This window comes from Hemitrygon akajei, unplaced genomic scaffold (genome assembly GCF_048418815.1).
Source record: "Hemitrygon akajei unplaced genomic scaffold, sHemAka1.3 Scf000039, whole genome shotgun sequence".
Taxonomy (NCBI): Eukaryota; Metazoa; Chordata; class Chondrichthyes; order Myliobatiformes; family Dasyatidae; genus Hemitrygon; species Hemitrygon akajei.
The window spans coordinates 8,738,187-8,757,682 of record NW_027331925.1 but is presented as its reverse complement, the minus strand read 5'-3'; the positions used below and the strand labels follow the sequence as shown (position 1 = coordinate 8,757,682).

Below are 19,496 nucleotides of genomic sequence, written 5' to 3'. Positions count from 1 at the left end.
AGAGAAAGAGAGAGAGTGACAGGCAGAGAGAATGAGAGAGGGGGAGAGAAGAAGAGGGGAGGAGAGATGATCGTAAATTGGGACATTTGCTTTCAATGAATCAAGATACAGTGATAACTTTTGATTCGCATCCCGTCCATAAAGATCAATTCATCACCTCGAGACTGGGAGTGCGGGTTAGCGAAATGTAGGGGGACAATTAATTAACTTAACGAATCATACAGACCAATTAAACACAACTCTGCATTAGGGAGATTGTGAAAATTAGTGGTCCATCTCTCAGGAAGTCAGAATGTTTGACGTGTGTGGGGGTCTTTGATAACGTGGACTGTTTTATTGAGGCAGAGAGATGTGTAAACAGTGTTCACAGTTTCCATGATGTACTGAACTTGTTCACAGCTCTCTGCAGTGTTTCCGGTGGTGGCCAGTGCTGTTGCCGTGACAACACGACTAGTTTCCGCACAGGATGTGTTCTGTAAAAATAGATGATGGTCGTCCAGGAGGCGCCAATTTTCTTCAGCCTCTCGCAGAAAGCGGAGATGCCGCTGAGCTTTCTTGGCGATAGTGTCCTTGTGTCTGGACAAGGACAGGCTGTTAGTGGTGTTCACTCTCAGGAGATTGGAGCTCTCAACCCCCTTATCCTCTGCCGTTGATGTAAACAGGAATGTCTGCATCGCCCCGGCTGACCTCCTGTTGTCAGTAACCAGCTCTATTGTGTTGGTGAAATGGAGGGGGTGGGGGAGTGTTGATACCAGGTCACAAGCTCTCCAGCTCCGACCCGACACGCGGGGTGGAGAAGGTTTACAGGAGTAAATTCCAACCGTGTTGCAATCAGCACTGGCTCTGTGAACACGGTTGAACTGTCCAGACGGACTGAAGGATCTATTTCCGCGCTTTCCCCGAATCTCGTCCTTCTCTCTCACTTTTCTCACTCTCACCTTCCTCTCTCTAGTCCTCTCTCCGCTTCTCCTCTCTCATCCCAAAACTCTACTATCCCTCCCCCCTCACTCTCCTCCATTACTCCCCACTCCCCTCCCCCGCCTTACACCACTCTCACACTAACCCCTCACCCTCTGCTTACTCCCTACCTTCCTGAATCCTGCATCACTCATATGAAACATATTCCTCCCGCGCCCTCCTCATCCAGCCGAAAGGCTTTATCTGCTGTCGCTTCCGCAGGGACACGGATTTACTCAACTTCCGGTGACTCTGATTCACTGTCAAACCCTCAGCGGGAGAGGGAGGGAGAGGGGCGAGGCGAAGTATCAGGACATTGTGAAAAGGGAGAAACAGTTGAGGGAATTGGGGAAGGCGGCGAGGGGAGGAGGGAGACTAAGGGATGACGAGATGTGGGGAGAAGTAAGTGTGTAGAAGGAGGAGAGGATAGAACGGGTAAAGAGCTCGGGGGAAGTTGAGAAGCAGGAGATACTGGGAAGATGGAGAAACAGGACTGAATGGAACCAGACAGGAGAAGAAGTTCACTCTCACCACCTCCAAATCCCTCTCCCTATACGTCTCTCACTCCCCTCCTATCTCTCTCTCCCTCTCCCCCTCTCTTCTCTGTTTCCCGCTCCCTCTCTTTCTCCCCCTCTCTCTGTCTCCCTCTCCCTCTCCCCTTCTCTCCTCTCTCTCCATCTCTCTCCCTCTCCCCTCCCTCCCTCTCACGCTCTCTCTCTCTCTCTTTCACTCTCTCTCCTTCTCTCTGCATGTCTGTCTTTCTCTCACTCTCTCTCCCCGTCTCTCTGACTCTCTAACTCCCTCTCTCTCTCTGTCGGTCTGTCTCTGTCTCCCTCTCTCTCTGTTCCTTACTTGTTCTCTCTCTCTCTCTCTCTCTCTCTCTCTCTCTCTCTCTCTCCTCTCTCTCTCTCTCTCTCTCTCTCTCTCTCTCTCTCCTCTCTCCACTCTCTCTCTCTCTCTCTCTCTCTCTCTCTCTCTCTCCTCTCTCTCTCTCTCTCTCTCTCTCTCTCTCTCTCTCTATCTCTACTATAAAGGTACGGATGGAGGGAAGGATATGCAGTCTGGGGGCAAGACGGAGCTGTGCTCACTGAACGAAGCCAATTGCCGATACAATCGATTGCTGACTCGGTCAGTTTCATCCTCCCTCTCCATCTGCGTCTAACTCTTTTCCCTCTTTCCGTGGCCGAAGGACAGATGTGACAGTGATGAGGGGAGAAAGAGAGTGAGGGAGAGAGATGTTAAGAGACAGGGTAGACTATAGGGGAGGGGGTGGAGAATGGGAGAGTGCGCAAAAGTTAGGTTGAAAAGGGTGAGAGTGGAATGAGCGAGTGGGGTGCAGTGAGAGGGTGAAGAGAGGCCTTGAGGGAAGGAGGAAGGAAGGTAGAGGGTAAGAACGTGATCAGCGATAGAGGGTGGGGAGTCAGAGAGGGAGAACAATTTTACGTGAAATTTGGGCAAACTAGAGAAGTAGAGCAGGAGAGCGGGAACGGGTGTGAGAGAGCGAGGGAAGAAGAGAGAGAAATGAAGGGAGTGGACTAGCGTGGAGGCGAGAGAGATGGAGAAGGCTGGAGCGGAGGAGAGTATGGGAGTTGATTGTGAGAGTTATAAAGGGGAGAGGTTTGTGTGTGTGAGAGAGAGAGGTGTGATTAAGGGGGAGAGAGGGAGACTGCAATGAACAGTCCGGGGTGAGGAGAGGGGACAGAGGGAGTGAGAGCGCGTGGGAGAGATAGGTAAGAACGGAGGAAGGGAGAGAGGTGCAGGAAATGGGAAAAGAATGGGACAGAGAGGAGGAGGTTGTAACGGAGAACAACACACACAAAATGCTGGTCAGGCAACCACTATGGAAAATAATAAAGAGTGGAACGTGTCGGACAGAGATCAGCAAGATGAGAGGGATTCGATCAGTGAGGAGTGGGAACTGTCCGAGGATGCTGCGTGATTGTTTGTTGGATTACAGTAAGTGAGAAGTACAATATATAATGAAAAACACAATCCCAAGTCTAAAACAAAGAGTGAAGGAATTGATGAAGGAACAAGTGATAGGAACAATCTACTAAACAAGTGTAAACAGAGCACAGAATCATTGATCTTAGAGAGGGGGTGTAGTGGGGGAGACTGGAGAGGGCTGGAGAAAGGGGAAAAGGGAAGGGGAGAAAGGGGAAAAGGGAAGGGGAGAGGGAGGGAAGAGAGGAATGAGAGTGAAAGAAAGAGAACGTGGGGAGAGAGGGTTCAAGAGTAGGAGAATGGGGTTTACAGGAGGAAAGAGTGAAGCAAAGAGTTGGGAGAGAGTGGGAAGTGTGGGTGAGAGAGTGTGGGAGGGGAGGAGAGTGTGAGACAGAGAGTTGAGAAAGTTGAGAGAGGAGAAGGAGAGAGAAGAGAATGGTAAGGAGTGAGAGGTTTGTAGGCAAGAGAGGGGGGAGGGACAGAAATGGATGGGGTATGGAGTGGGAGGTGCCTCACCTCATCTTGCCCTGATGACGGGATGCTGCTTTTCCTTTTGCTAAGGCAGAGGTTGTTGGACTTTCGATCGGTCAGGGCATGAAAGGATACGCGGTGAAGGCAGGAAAATGGGGCTGGGAGGAAAAATGGATTTACCATGATGAAGTGGCAGAGCAGTTTTGATGGGCCAAATGGCCTAATTCTGCTTCTGTCTCTCATGGTCTTATGGTCCAAGAGCAGCCTCTCATTCAATGAGAGCAAGAGCAGTGAACTGGTTCTGGACTTTGGAGGAGGAAACAGGAACCCATGAGGCAATCCTCATCGGGGGTTCAAAAGGTGGAGACGTTCAGCAACTTTAAATTCCACAGTGTTAACATTCAGAGGATCTGTCCTGAGCCCGGGACACAAGTGCAATTACAAGAAAGCAGGAAACTGTCCTGTCCTCAGTAGTATGGCCCAGCACATCACGGGTAAAACTCTCCTCACAACTGAGCACATCTCTGCGGAGTGCTGTCGCAGGAAATCAGCATCCATCATCAATGACCCCCCACCACCCAGGCCATGCTCTCTTCTCAATGCTGCCATCAGGAAGAAGGTGCATGAGCCTCAGGAGCCTCAACCCCAGGTTCAGGAACAGTTATTACACCCAACCAACAGATGCTTCTTTCTTTTTACAATATTTTTATTCAGAAAAAAAAGATTTAGAGTGCAAAACATAGATACATTTCAACATAACTTGTGTACATTCAAGTATTGTAATAAAATTGATCAAAATGCTATAGCATAACACATAAAGGTATACCACTCTAATCAAAAATTTAAAGATAGGTCATACATCATAAAATAATTTTTATATATATATAAAAAGTCAACCCCCTACTAACTACCAAATAAAAAAGCTGATGGAATGCAATGGATTAGAAAAAAAACGTATTCACTTAAGAAGAGAAGATAAAAACATACATAAAAGCCTGTGCACTGTTAAACTTTATAAATTGGAAAAGTAATTTAGGAAAGGTCCCCAAATATCGTAAAAAGATTGTTTCAAATTTAAGACTGAGCAGCGGAACTTTTCTAAATTTAAATATGACATAATATCACGTAGCCATTGAAGATGTGTAGGAGGGGTAGACTCCTTCCATTTAAGCAAGTTTGCTCTTCTTGCTAAAAGAGAGGTAAAAACTAAAACCCGTAGGTAAGGAGTATTTAAAGTTATATCTTCATTTGCAATAATACCAAACAAGGCAGTAAGGGGATTTGGGTCAAATTGGACCCTAAAAAGTTGGGAGAAGGTATGAAATACTTCCCGCCAAAACTTTTCAATTGTAGGGCAAAACTAAAACATATGAATTAAAGAGGCATCAGCAGAGTTGCATTTATTACAAAGTGGAGAAACATTCGGGTAAAAACTGGAGAGCTTCTGTTTAGAAATGTAAGCTCTATGAACCATTTTAAATTGTAGAAGAGAATGATGAGCACAGAAAGATGATTTATTAACCTGTTTAAGAATTTTATTCCATCTATCATCAGAAATCTGACAATTTAGGTCATCCTCCCAAGCTTTATTTATTTTATCTAAAAAGTCTTGTCTAGAATCAATCAACAAGTTATAAATACCGGTAATAGAACCATTAACAAAAGGTTTTAAATTTAAAAGATCGTCCAGTAAAATGTGATTTTGGGAGTGCAAATTTATTTGACAATTGGTCAAATGATGCAAGAGATCCTGAGATAAACAAGTCCCCAAAACACTTAATACCTAGTTCATCCCAATCCTTAAAGACTTTGTCAGTCATGGGAGGGATAAAAAAATAATTAAGGAGAATGGGAGATGATAATGAAAAATTCGCTAAACCAAAAGATTTTCTAAATTGAGACAAGATCCCTAAACTTTGTTATTCCCACAACCAATGGACACAATCAACAGCTCTTCATCTCATGTTCTTGATGTTTATTTCTGGGATATTTTTTTAGTTTTATTTCTTTTGTATTTGAATTTTGTTGTCTTTTGCACTTGGTTGTTTTGTTTGTCCTGTTGGGGGCGATCTTTCATTCATTTTATAATGGTTCTTGAGTTTACTGAATTAACAACATAATCAAATCCCAGGATTATACATGGTGATGTGCCTATACTTTGATAATAAATTTACTTTGCACATTTTAAATTGCACATTTCAATTTGTAAATAACTCTGAAACACAAGAGCGGGTTGTCAGCTCAGTCTGCTGGGTAAATTATTTTGTTCTGATCTGAATGGTCGGCCCAACAGTGACCCGTCTTTGGAGGCACACCAATTACTGGAAATATTCCTGCATCGAACTGGAAAGCCTCAAATACTCTGTCTCTCTGCTCAAGCATGCAAACACACGTAGACACACACACACACACACGTTTCAAAACATCGACAATCGTACCAGTGCCCAAAAATACTAGGGTGACCTGCCTCAACGACTATCGCCCAGTGTCGCTCACTGCTGTGATGAAGTGCTTTGAGGGGTTGGTCATGGCTGGAATCAACTCCTGTCTATGTGCATGGATCCACTGCAATTTCCCAATCGCTACAATCCGTCAACAATTCTCACTGGCTCACACTCGGCCTTAGATCACCAGGATAAAAGCAATACACAAGTCAGGCTGCTGATTACAGCTCAGCGTTCAACACAATCAGACCCTCAATTGTAATCAACAAGCTCCAAAACCTGGGCCTCTGTGCCTCCTTCTGCAACTGGATCCTCACCAGGAGACCCCAGTCTGTGTGGATCAGAAATAACATCTCCTCCTTGCTGACAAACAACACTGGCACACCTCAATGATGCGTGCTCAGCCCACTGCTCTACTCTCTCTACACCACGACTGTGTGTCTAGGCTCATCTATAAACTTGTTGATGACACAACTGTTGTTGCTGGAATTTCAGATGGTGACGAGGAGGAGTACAGGAGTGAGATAGATCAGCAAGTTGAGTGGTGACACAGCAACAACCTTGCACTCAACATCATGAAGACAAAGGAATTGATTGTGGATTCAAGAAGGGGAAGTCGAGGGAACACACACCAGTCCTCATCGTGGGATCGGAAGTGAAAAGGGTGAGCAGTTTCCATTTCCTGCTTGTCAACATCTCTGAGGAACTATCCTGGGCCCAACATATTGATGCAGTTACAATGAAGGCACAACATCGGCTATATTTCATTCGGAGATTGAGAGGAATCGGTCTGTCACTAAAGACACTTGCAAATTTCTACAGATGTACTGTGGAGAGCATTCTAACTGGTTGCATCACTGCCTGGTGTGGAGAGGCCACTGCACAGGATCGGAAAATGCTGCAGAAAGTTGTAAACTCAGCCAGAAACTTCATGGGCACTGGACTCCACAGCATCCAGGACACATTCAAAAGATGATGCCACAAAAAAGTGGCATCCGTCATTAAGGACCCCCATCACCCAGGACATTGCTACCATCAAGGAGGATGTACAGGACCCTGGAGACACACTCACTGGTTCAGGAACAGCTTCTTCCCCACTATCAGACTTCCGAATGGACAAAGAACCCATGAACACTTCCTCAGTATTTTCCTTCTCTTTTTGCACTACATTTTAAATATAATTTTACACATTCTAATTTTAATCTGTAGTTTTTATTACAAAATATTGCAATGTACTGCAGACACAAAGGAACAAATTCCACCACACATGCCGGTGATATTAAACCTGATTCTGATACACAAACACACACAGCTGGGCTCAGACATACAACACTCTCACATTCCTCCCTTTGTGACACCCTGCTTGCTCCGTGGCCCCCGGTATGAAGCTCAAACTGTTGCAACACCTGCCCTTTAAATTCATGGCTGAGGCTGTGTTGTGTCTGTTCACTGTTTGAGTTCGATATTAAATGAAGAGCATTGAATGGGAAGGAAGGTTTGAATAGAAGAATAAAGATCTCCTCTGAAGCTAAGGTGAGTGGAAGGACAGATGATTGGGAAGTTTTTAAGGAACAACAGAACTTAACTAAAAAGACAATACGGGGAGAAAAAATGAGGTACGAACGCAAGCTAGCCAGGAATATAAAGGAAGATAGCAAAAGCTTTTTTAGGTATGTGAAGAGAAAGAAGATAGTTAAGAACAATGTTGGGCCCTTGAAGAATGAATTGGGTGAAATTGTTATGGGAAACACAGAAATGACAGAAGAATTTAATGAGTACTTTAGATCTGTTTTCACTAAGGAAGACACAAGCAATCTCCCAGATGTATGGATGGGCCAAGGACATAGGGTAACAGAGGAAATGAAACAGATTGACATTCGGAAGGAAACGGTGATGAGAAGACTGATGGGACTGAAGGCTGACAAATCCCCAGGTCCAGATGGTCTGCACCCTAGGGTAGTAAAGGAGGTGGCTCTGGAAATTGCGGATGCATTGGTAATCATTTGTCAATGTTCCTTAGATTCAGGATCAGTTCCTGAGGATTGGAGAATGGCTAATGCTATCCCACTTTTTAAGAAAGGAGGGAGGGAGAAAACAGAGAACTATCGACCAGTCAGCCTGACATCGGTGGTGGGAAAGATGCTAGAGTCCATTATTAAGGATGAAATAGTGGCATATCTAGATAGCAGTGATAGGATTGGGCCGAGCCAGCATGGATTTACCAAAGACAAATCATGCTTGACTAATCTGTTGGAGTTTTTCGAGGATGTAACCAGGAAGTTAGACGGGGGCGATCCAGTGGATGTAGTGTACCTCGATTTTCAGAAGGCATTTGATAAGGTCCCACATAGAAGATTGGTGGGTAAAATCAAAGCTCAGGGCATCGGGGGGATGGCATTGACATGGATAGAAAACAGGTTGGCAGATAGAAAGCAAAGGGTAACGGTGAATGGGTGTTTCTCGGAATGGCGGCTGGTGACTAGTGGGGTGCCACAGGGCTCGGTATTGGGACCACAGCTGTTTACCATTTACGTTAACGATTTGGATGAAGGCATAGAAAATAACATCAGCAAATTTGCTGATGATACTAAGCTGGGTGGCAGTCTGACATGTGATGAGGATGTTAGGAGAATTCAGGGTGACTTGGATAGGCTGGGTGAGTGGGTAGATACTTGGCAGATGGCGTTTAATGTGAATAAGTGTGAGGTTATCCACTTTGGGAGTAAGAACAGGAAGGCAGATTATATCTGAATGGTATAGAGTTGGGTAAGGGAGTAATACAAAGAGATCGCGGAGTCCTTGTTCATCAGTCACTGAAGGTGAATGAGCAAGTGCAGCAGGCAGTGAAGAAGGCTAATGGAATGTTGGCCTTTATTACAAAGGGAGTTGAGTACAAGAGCAAGGAAATCCTCTTGCATTTGTACAGAGCCCTGGTGAGACAACACCTGGAGTATTGTGTACAGTTTTGGTCTCCAGGGTTAAGGAAGGACATCCTGGCTGTAGAGGAAGTGCAGCGTAGATTCACGAGGTTAATTCCTGGGATGTCTGGACTGTCTTACGCAGAGAGGTTAGAGAGACTGGGCTTCTACACGCTGGAATTAAGGAGATTGAGAGGGGATCTGATTGAAACATATAAGATTATTAAGGGATTGGACAAGATAGAGGCAGGAAACATGTTCCAGATGCTGGGAGAGTCCAGTACCAGAGGGCATGGTTTGAGAATAAGGGGTAGGTCATTTAGGACAGAATGCACTGCCTCGGAAGGTAGTGGAGGCCAATTCTCTGGATGCTTTCAAGAAGGAGCTAGATAGGTATCTTATGGATAGGGGAATCAAGGGATATGGGGACAAGGCAGGGACCGGGTATTGATAAAGAATTGATCAGCCATGATCTCAAAATGGCGGTGCAGGCTCGAAGGGCCGAATGGTCTACTTCTGCACCTATTGTCTATTGTATATGGGGTCCTGGTGAGAGCGTACATGGAACACTGTGCACAGGTCTGGTCTCTCTCCCAGAGTCAGCCTGTGGGATGAAGGGAATGAAGAGATTTTCCAGATTGATTCAAGAGGTGAGGTAGTGTCCTCGGAGAGATTATACTGACCGGGCCTGTCTCAAAATTAGAGAAATAAAAGGCCGTCTGACTGAGACAGACACAGTCTCAGAGGGTATTGACAGGGTAGAGGCAGGAATGATGTTTCCTTCGGCTGTGGTGAGGAATGGGGGTCACAGAATTCGAGTTCACCTCAGCAGGACTGAGATGAGGAGAAATTTCCCCAACACAGTGCAGTGAATATTTGGAGTTTTCTCCACAAGTTTCCTAAATTAAACTGTCGTATTTAGGGGCTCTGCGATACTGGGAACGTTGCGCGAAAGTGGCGCTGAGGTCAAAGATCAGGCATGTTCTGAGTGAAAGGCAGAACAGACACAAAGGGCCGAATGGCCTGCTCCTGTTTCCTTTTTCTAAAGTCCGAGTTTACCTTTGCGCCTGGTTCTCCCTTGACCTTCAGCCTGTCCTTTTGCACAGGGGAGCGCTCACCAGCACCGGAGTTCCGTCGGCAGCCGCTGCGGGCCAGCTCCCGTATCCCAGCAGCAGGAGACAGGACTGGGAGGAAACTCCGGACAATAGGCCCCGATCCACGGCGGGGAAAGACCGGGCACCCTCTGTGTGGCTGAAACATCTCACGGAATCTCCGCCCGTATCTTCACCTCCGCCATCGGAAGGATTCAAAACTCCGGCCGCTGTTGCAGCCTTTACCCGGGGAGCTGCTCCCAATCTCGGGTCTCTCACCGGGTCCACTCGTTCCCGGTTCCAAACTTCGGTCCGCTCAGCGTCCCGCCCACTGACACTCCTCAGCCAATGGAGGCAAGATCCTCCCAGCGGAGTTCTCTGATTGGCTGTGAGTGTGTCCGAGGGCGGGCTGCTACCGGGAGCTGGAGATATCATTCACAGTTTGTTCTCAGAATCAAAGCAAGTTCACCGAGGCTCAAAGTTCAAAGTAAATTTTATTATTATTTTTTTTTTAAATTTTTATTGAACACAAACAAAAACAGAAACACTAAACATATGCTAACAAAGACAGGGAATCACACGAAAGCAGCAACAAATATATAACTATTAACTTCAAATATACAAATAAACAAGGAAATCCGCTCTAAATATTGTTGGACAGAAGGAACTGTATCTAAGAGGAGTCACAAAACAGGAACATTTACAGAGATAACCCAAAACGTTGACAGATTTGTACAGTCTTTACAGCTTTCTGGCGATGGGAAGTTTTCAGAGTATAAACGTATAGTTTGCAGTCTGACCTAAAAATATAAATGAAGGTTTATAAATGCTGTATTTGCATTTATGGATATACAATCTGCTGTAAATTAACAAAAGATTTCTGATAAAGAAATGATCCCTATGAGATTTGGTGTTATTAGTAAACCCAAATAAGACATTTTGAAAACAAAAAGTAAAATCCACATTTATAAATTGATCCATAAATTGACAAACATCAACCCAAAATGTTTTAACATATTCACAATCCCAAAACAGATGTAATAAATCCTCTGGATATAAACCACAAAAAGAACAGTTAGTTTCAATATCAGAATTAACCCTTGTCAAATAAACATTGGTTGGATAATATCTAAGTATAATTTTAAATAACGCCCAAATACTCCTCCACCTCAGATCCCCCAAGCGACTATTACAAAAACTAACAGAGTACATATAAGTCGCCACATACAACTCCTACAAACATACAGAGCAAAGCTACAGACCGGTAACTATATCTGGATCACTGAAAGATCAACCAGAGTGCAGAAGACAACAAACTTCGCCAATGAAAATAAGAAATAGAGAAGGCGTGGCCATTCGGCCCCTTGCGCCTGTTCTGCCCTTCACTCAGAACATGCTTGACTTTTGACATCAGCACCACTTTCCTGCAACTTTCCATCAACGCTGAGCCCCAGGATAAGTCTATTCAATTTAGAAACCTTGTGGAGATAATTGCAATGATTCACTGCACTCTGGGTGAGGAAATTTCTCCTCATCACAGTCCTGCTGAGATGTCCTCGGATTTTGAGACTGTGACCGTTGGTTCCACACCCTATGGGAAACATCATTCCAGCCCTTCCGCTGTAAATATCCTGTGAGATTGTATTTCTGTAATTCTGAGACAGGAATGTGAACTGTCTCAGATAAACCACCTCTTATTTCACTCATTTTGAGACAGTCCCAGTACGATGATTTGTTGTGGGAGCATCTCTATGGACAGCAGGTGAGTGCAGTTATCCTGTATTGTTCCACAGCCTGATGGTTGAGGGGTAGTAACTGTTCCTGACCCTGGTGGGGTGAGTCCTGAGGCTCTTGTACCTTCTACCCGATTACAGCAGTGAGAAAAGAGCCTGTCTGTGTGGTGAGCCTGATCACAGCTGCCTGTATCACCGTCCCCTCTGGCCTGCCCTATCCGGGACCAAAGGGATTGTGGAGAGTAAATGTGGTACTCTGTCAAGTATCACTGTGATCCGTCCCCTCTGGCCTGCCCTATCCGGGACCAAAGGGATTGTAGAGAGTAAATGTGGTACTGTGTCGAGTATCACTGTGATCCGTCTCCTCCGGCCTGCCCTATCCGGGACCAAAGGGATTTTGGAGAGTAAATGTGTTACTCTGTCGAGTATCACTGTGATCCGTCCCCTCTGGCCTGCCCTATCCGGGACCAAAGGGATTGTGGAGAGTATATGTGTTACTCTGTCGAGTATCACTGTGATCCGTCCCCTCTGGCCTGCCCTATCCGGGACCAAAGGGATTGCGGAGAGTAAATGTGGTACTCTGTCGATTATTACTGTGATCCGCCCCCTCTGGTCTGCCCAATCCGGGACCAAAGGGATTGTGGAGAGTAATTGTGGTACTCTGTCGATTATCACTGTGATCCTGGCTCTCTTCCTGCCTCTTATTATTCTTATCTGTGATTGTAGTGCGACAATCTCTGGCCCAATGTCCCCTCTTTCTACAAACCCCGTTTCTGTCCTTAGCCAAGTGTCCCCTTAATCTGCATCGTCCGCACGATCCTGCCACCCGTTCTGGGTTCTTCGTCGGGACCCGAACTCCATCTCCTCACTACCGGTTCTCTGTGCACACTCTCGCTTTTCCCCAGTCCCTTTAATGAGTCAATTGCTCTCCATATTCATCAGAATTTATGTCACCCGGGGCCAGGTCTGACACAGCGAATTGAGATTAGTTAACTTAAAAGAGTGGGCAGGCTTGGGTCTGAGACAGTTTAGACAAGTCTGCACTGCCAGCTGGACACATTGATCTGTCCAGGGGTTTGACGGCGTTGGGCTCTCACGTATCCTTAAAACGAGCTATAAAGCACGCAAGGGATTCTCCTTTTTCCTTAAGTTATCGGGTAAATTCACCAAAATCCGCGTGCAGTCGGGCTGTCATTCAAAATGGGTTCCCTTACCTCAACGACCCACCGTGCCATGGTTTGTATTACATCAGCCCCTCTGGTGGCTCCCGGTCACCTTCGGGCGTCTGCCTGGGAAAGGGGAACTCACTCCCTGTCCCTGTCCGAGAGGTTCCATATATAACCCTGAGGAGTGGCACAAGTCCCCGGGCAGGGTCTGGAAACGGGAACCCACTCCCTGTCCCTGCCCGAGAGGTTCCATATATAACCCTGAGGAGTGGTACGTCCCCGGGCAGGGTCTGGAAAGGGGACCCCACTCCCTGTCCCTGCCCGAGAGGTTCCATATATATCCCTGAGGAGTGGCACAAGTCCCCGGGCAGGGTCTGGAAACGGGAACCCACTCACTGTCCCTACCCGAGAGGTTCCATATGTATCCGTGAGGAGTGGCACAAGTCCCCGGGCAGGGTCTGGAAAGGGGAGCCCACTCCCTGTCCCTGTACGAGAGGTTCGATATATAACCCTGAGGAGTGGCACAAGTCCCCGGTCAGGGTCTGGAAAGGGGAACCCACACCCTGTCCCTGTCCGAGAGGTTCCATATATAACCCTGAGGAGTGGCACAAGTCCCCGGGCAGGGTCTGGAAAGGGGAACCCACTCCCTGTCCCTGGTCGAGAGGTTCCATATATAACCCTGAGGAGTGGCACAAGTCCCAGGGCAGGGTCTGGAAAGGGGAACCCACTCCCTGTCCCTGCCCGAGAGGTTCCATATGTATCCCTGAGGAGTGGCACAAGTCCCCGGGCAGGGTCTGGAAAGGGGAGCCCACTCCCTGTCCCTGTACGAGAGGTTCCATATATATCCCTGAGGAGTGGCACAAGTCCCCGGGCAGGGTCTGGAAACGGGAACCCACTCCCTGTCCCTGGTCGGGAGGTTCCATATATAACCCTGAGGAGTGGCACAAGTCCCAGGGCAGGGTCTGGAAAGGGGAATCCACCCCCTGTCCCTGTCCGAGAGGTTCCATATATCACCCCAACGAGTGGCACAATTCCCCAGCCAGGGTCTGGAAAGGGGAACCCACTCCCTGTCCCTGGTCGGGAGGTTCCATATATAACCCTGAGGAGTGGCACAAGTCCCAGGGCAGGGTCTGGAAAGGGGAATCCACTCCCTGTCCCTGCCCGAGAGGTTCCATATATCACCCCAACGAGTGGCACAATTCCCCAGCCAGGGTCTGGAAAGGGGAACCCACTCCCTGTCCCTGTCCGAGAGGTTCCATATATAACCCTGAGGAGTGGCAAAATTCCCCGGGCAGGGTCTGGAAAGGGGAACCCACTCCCTGTCCCTGTCCGAGAGGTTCCATATATAACCCTGAGGAGTGGCAAAATTCCCCGGGCAGGGTCTGGAAAGGGGAACCCACTCCCTGTCCCTGTCTGAGAGGTTCCATATATAACCCTGAGGAGTGGCAAAATTCCCCGGGCAGGGTCTGGAAAGGGGAACCCACTCCCTTTTTCAATGAATTCAGGTAAAGCCCATTGTCCGGATGGTTATACTGCTGAATTTTTAAAATCCTTTTCTTCTGTACTAGCTCCTTGGCTTTGTAAAATTTCTAAAGATGCGTTAACTGTAGGTAAATAAACACAATCTTTTTATGATGCCTCCATTTCTCCAATTCTTAAAAAAGATAAAGACCCCACTGAATGTGCATCCTATCGGCCAATATCCTTGCTGAATACAGATTCTAAGATTTTTACCAAAATTTTGGCCACTAGATTAATAAATGCATTACCTCAAATTATCTCAGAACATCAGACCAGATTTATTAAAAACTGTTATTCATCTTTTAACATTAGAAAATTAATTAATATAATTTATACTTCTTCATCTAAAATACCAGAATGTCATTTCCTTATATGCTGAAAAGGCGTTCGATAGAGTTGAATGGCTGTACTTAATACATTGCAGAATTTTAATTTTAGCTTGAAATTTATATCATGGATTAAATTAATCTATTATAATCCTTTTGCTTCAGTTCTTACCAATACTCAAAGATCTCCTTTTTTTCAGTTGTCCCGTGGTACGAGGCAAGGCTGCCCTTTAAGTCCTCTATTATTTGACATTGCTTTGGAACCTTTAGCCGTTGCCATTCGTGAATCACCTAATATTTTTGGTATTACCCGTGGGTAAGGGACTTATAAGTTATCATTATATGCTGATGATTTGTTACTATACATATCTGACCCTGAGAGATCTATTCCTGCTATTTCATCCTTGCTTGCTCAGTTTAGTAGCTTTTCTGGCTACAAACTGAATTTTAATAAGAGTGAATTATTTCCATTAAATATGCAAGTTCCAATTTATAAACACTTACCATTTAAAGTTGTCACAGATCATTTTACTTATTTGGGTATTAAAATTACCAAGAAACATAAGGGTTTATTTAAAGTTAATTTTTTACCTTTAATTGAACAAATCAAGCAACTTGTTACCAGGTGGTCCCCATTATCTCTGTCATTGGTTGGTCGAATTAATACAATCAAGATGATAGTATTACCCAAATTTTTATATTTATTCCAAGCATTACCAATTTTTATTCCTAAATCTTTTTTTGATATTATTGACTCCAAAATATCCTCGTATGTGTGGCAGAATAAAAATCCTAGATTAAGAAAAAAAAATTACAGAAGCCTAAGAAGGAATGTGGTTTTGCTTTGCCAAACCTAAGATTTTACTATTGGGCAGTTAATATTCAGTATTTAATATTTTGGACACAAGAATCGGTCATAGTACCTTGCCCACAATGGGTAAATTTGGAGTTTAAATCTGTACAAGACTTCTCATTGTTTTCTATTTTAGGATCTTCGCTTCCTTTTGCTTTATCGAAACCGAATAAACAAATAACTAACCCTATAGTTAAACATACATTAAGAATATGGTTTCAATTTCGTAAATTCTTTGGCTTGAATAATCAAGCCCTATTATATCTAACTTCTTTTTCCAGCCCTCTTTTATGGACCAAGACTTTGTGTTATGGAAAACAAAAGGTATAACATGTTTTCATGATCTATTTTTAGATAACAGTTTTATGTCCTTTGAACAGCTATACAGCCTAAAACTTATTTTTTTTAGATACTTGCAAGTTAGAAATTTCTTGAATGTTATATTTTCTGAAATTATGTCCAATGGACATTACAGAAAAAATTCTATCTCTGAATCCTTGCCAGAAGGGTTCAGTAGCCATCATTTATCATATGATCATGAAAATACAGCCAGGAGTATCAGAAATAATTAAGAAGGAATGGGAAAAAGAACTTCATTGTCTTATAGCCACAGAGCAGTGGGAGAAAATTTTACAATTAGTCAATTCTTCTTCTATTTGTGCTAAACATGCCTAATACAATTTAAGGTTGTTCATGGGGCTCACATGTCCAAGGATAAACTCGCTCGATTTTATTCTTATGTTAATCCAACCTGTGACAGATGTCATTCTGAAGACGCTTCATTGACCCACATGTTCTGGTCTTGCCCCTGTTTGCAAAATTATTGGAAAGATATTTTTGGTATTATTTCAACAGTTCTGAACATCAAATTGCAACCGCATCCTATTACTGCAATTTTCGGTTTACCAAAGGTGGATAATAGTCGTTTATCCACCCCCCCCCCACCCCAGCCCGGCGGATGATTGCATTTGTTACATTAATGGCTAGAAGATCTATCCTATTGAACTGGAAAGAAATTAATCCTCCAACTATATTTCAGTGGTTTTCTCAAACTATTTCTTGTTCGAGTTTAGAAAAAATTACAAGTGTTGTCTTTGACCCTTCAGTTAAATATGAAGAAACTGGGAGACCATTTATTCAACATTTTTATATGAGCTAAACTGACTTTTCCTAAACTTTACTTTTATTGTCCTTAATTATTTGGATGGAGGTGCAGAGTTATTGACGCTACTGTGTATAATTGATATAATGCAATGGCCCATGTCGGTTAGGATTTTTTTCATTTTTTTGTGGGGGGAGGGTTTCATATTTTCTCCATTTTTTTGTAACCACTATGAGTTTGGGAGGTTATTATCATCTATTTGTATTTATTCCTTAACCTATTAATTATGTACTCTCAAGCTCTTTGAATTCATGTTTCATTTATGTTTGTTTAAAATCAATAAAAAGATTTAAAAAGAAAGTACTATTCTGAGGAAAGGGTGGAATCGGCGCAACGGCCCGAGTGGCCACACACGCTCCAGTTACTTATTTTCTAAAGCACGAGTTTACATTTGCGCCTTGTTGTCCCTTGGTTTTCAGCCGTTCGGATTGCACAGGGGAGCGGTGAGAGCTCCGGAGATCCATCGGCAGCCGCTGCGGGGCAGCTCCCGTCTCCCAGCAGGAAGGGACGGGTCTGGGAGACAACTCCAGACAACAGGCCCCGATCCTCGGCGGGGAAAGGCCGGGCGCCCTCCGTGTAGCTGAAATATCTCACGGAATCTCCGCCAGTCTCTTCAGCTCTGCCTTCGAAAGGATTCAAGACCCGCCGGTGGTGCAGCCGAAACCCGAGGCGCAGCTCCCGGTCTCCGGCCTCATTCGGTCCCGGTTTCAAACTCCGGCCGGGCAGGGGCTCAGCGTCCCGCCCACTCACACCCCTCAGTAAATGGGAGCATCCTTCTCCCAGCAGTGATCGCTGATTGGCTGAGAGTGGGTGAGGACGGGCTGCTGCTCGGAACTGGATATGTCAATCACAGATTGTTCTCAGAATTAAAGGAAGTTTCCCGAAACTCAAATTTCAAAATAAATTTTATTACCAGACTCCAGATAAGTCACCACATACAACTCCGAGAAGCATTTTCCTGCGGTCATACTTAGAAAAAGTATAGAATAGTAACCATAACAGAAGCAGGCAGTGGAAGATCAGCCAGAGTGCTGAAGGTAACAAACTGTGTAAATGCAAATATGGAGAAACAGGGTAAATAACAAGAACATGAAATAACCGCAGCGGCTGCTGATGGATCTCCGGAGCTCTCACCGCTCCCCTGTGCAATCCGAGGTAAACTCGTGATTTAGAAAATAAGAAACAGGAGCAGGCGTTGTCATTCGTCCCGTTGCACTGTTCTGGACCTCACTCAGAACATGGCTGATCTTTGACCTCAGCGCCACCTTCCTGCAACGTTCCCAAAATCGCCGAGCCCCTAAATATGTCTGTTTAATTTAGGAAACTTGTGGAGAAAACTCCAAATATTCACCGCACTGTGTTGGGGAAATTTCTCCTCATCTCAGTCCTGCTGAGGTAATCTCGGATTTCGAGTCTGTGATCCCTGGTTCCACGGCCCAGCCAGGGGAAACATCATTCCTGCCCCGACCCTGTAAATACCCTGTGAGACTTTGTCTGTCTCAATCAGGAAGCTTCTCCATGTGAACCTTGTGTTCATGAAATTGGTGACAGTTCTTTCAGACCAGCAGCTTTGACTACAAGAACACCAGACAGTGGTCAGCACGGAATGTCCTGCAGTTACTGCAGGAGAAGGACTGGATGGACACAGTGGAGTGGTTCCCTGAGCAGACAGTCCAGACCATCTGGCAGAATGCCTCATCACCAGATCTCCCCAACAGGCACCAAGACCTCACCTGCTGGCGACGAGTGGGTCCCTCCTAGTCTGATCCTTGCTGCATGCCCGGAGATCACTCCCAGAGCGCGCTGCCCCGAGATTACTGCAGTGGAGACGAGAGGGCCCCTCCCAGTCTGATCCTTGCTGCATGCCCGGAGATCACTCCCACAGCGCGCTGCCCCGAGATTACTGCAGTGGAGACGAGAGGGCCCCACCCAGTCTGATCCTTGCTGCATGCCCGGAGATCACTCCCAGCGCGCGCTGCCCCGAGATTACTGCAGTGGAGACGAGAGGGCCCCTCCCAGTCTGATCCTTGCTGCATGCCCGGAGATCACTCCCACAGCGTGCTGCCCCGAGATTACTGCAGTGGAGACGAGAGGGCCCCTCCCAGTCTGATCCTTGCTGCATGCCCGGAGATCACTCCCACAGCGCGCTGCCCCGAGATTACTGCAGTGGAGACGAGAGGGCCCCTCCCAGTCTGATCCTTGCTGCATGCCCGGAGATCACTCCCACAGCGCGCTGCCCCGAGATTGCTGCAGTGGAGACGAGAGGGCCCCACCCAGTCTGATCCTTGCTGCATGCCCGGAGATCACTCACACAGCGCGCTGCCCCGAGATTACTGCAGTGGAGACGAGAGGGCCCCTCCCAGTCTGATCCTTGCTGCATGCCCGGAGATCACTCCCACAGCGCGCTGCTCCGATTTTACTGCAGTGGAGACGAGAGGGCCCCTCCCAGTCTGATCCTTGCTGCATGCCCGGAGATCACTCCCACAGCGCGCTGCCCAGAGATTACTGCAGTGGAGACGAGAGGGCCCCACCCAGTCTGATCCTTGCTGCATGCCCGGAGATCACTCCCAGCGCGCTGCCCCGAGATTACTGCAGTGGAGACGAGAGGGCCCCACCCAGTCTGATCCTTGCTGCATGCCCGGAGATCACCCCCACAGCGCGCTGCCCCGAGATTACTGCAGTGGAGACGAGACGGTCCCTCCCAGTCTGATCCTTGCTGCATGCCCGGAGATCACTCCCACAGCGCGCTGCCCCGAGATTACTGCAGTGGAGACGAGAGGGCCCCACCCAGTCTGATCCTTGCTGCATGCCCGGAGATCACCCCCACAGCGCGCTGCCCCGAGATTACTGCAGTGGAGACGAGAGGGCCCCACCCAGTCTGATCCTTGCTGCATGCCCGGAGATCACTCC

The 19,496-nt window shown here is 46.4% G+C and overlaps 1 protein-coding gene across 1 annotated transcript in view; it reads left to right on the top strand.

The window, feature by feature from the left end:
- The first annotated feature begins 488 nt into the window (after window positions 1-488).
- The window catches only part of LOC140720270 (uncharacterized), a 68,460-nt gene continuing 49,452 nt past the window's right edge, over window positions 489-19,496 (top strand). The window contains exon 1 of the mRNA XM_073035139.1: window positions 489-593. Coding sequence (XP_072891240.1) covers window positions 489-593 — 105 coding nt within the window. The remainder of the gene's footprint in view (window positions 594-19,496) is intronic.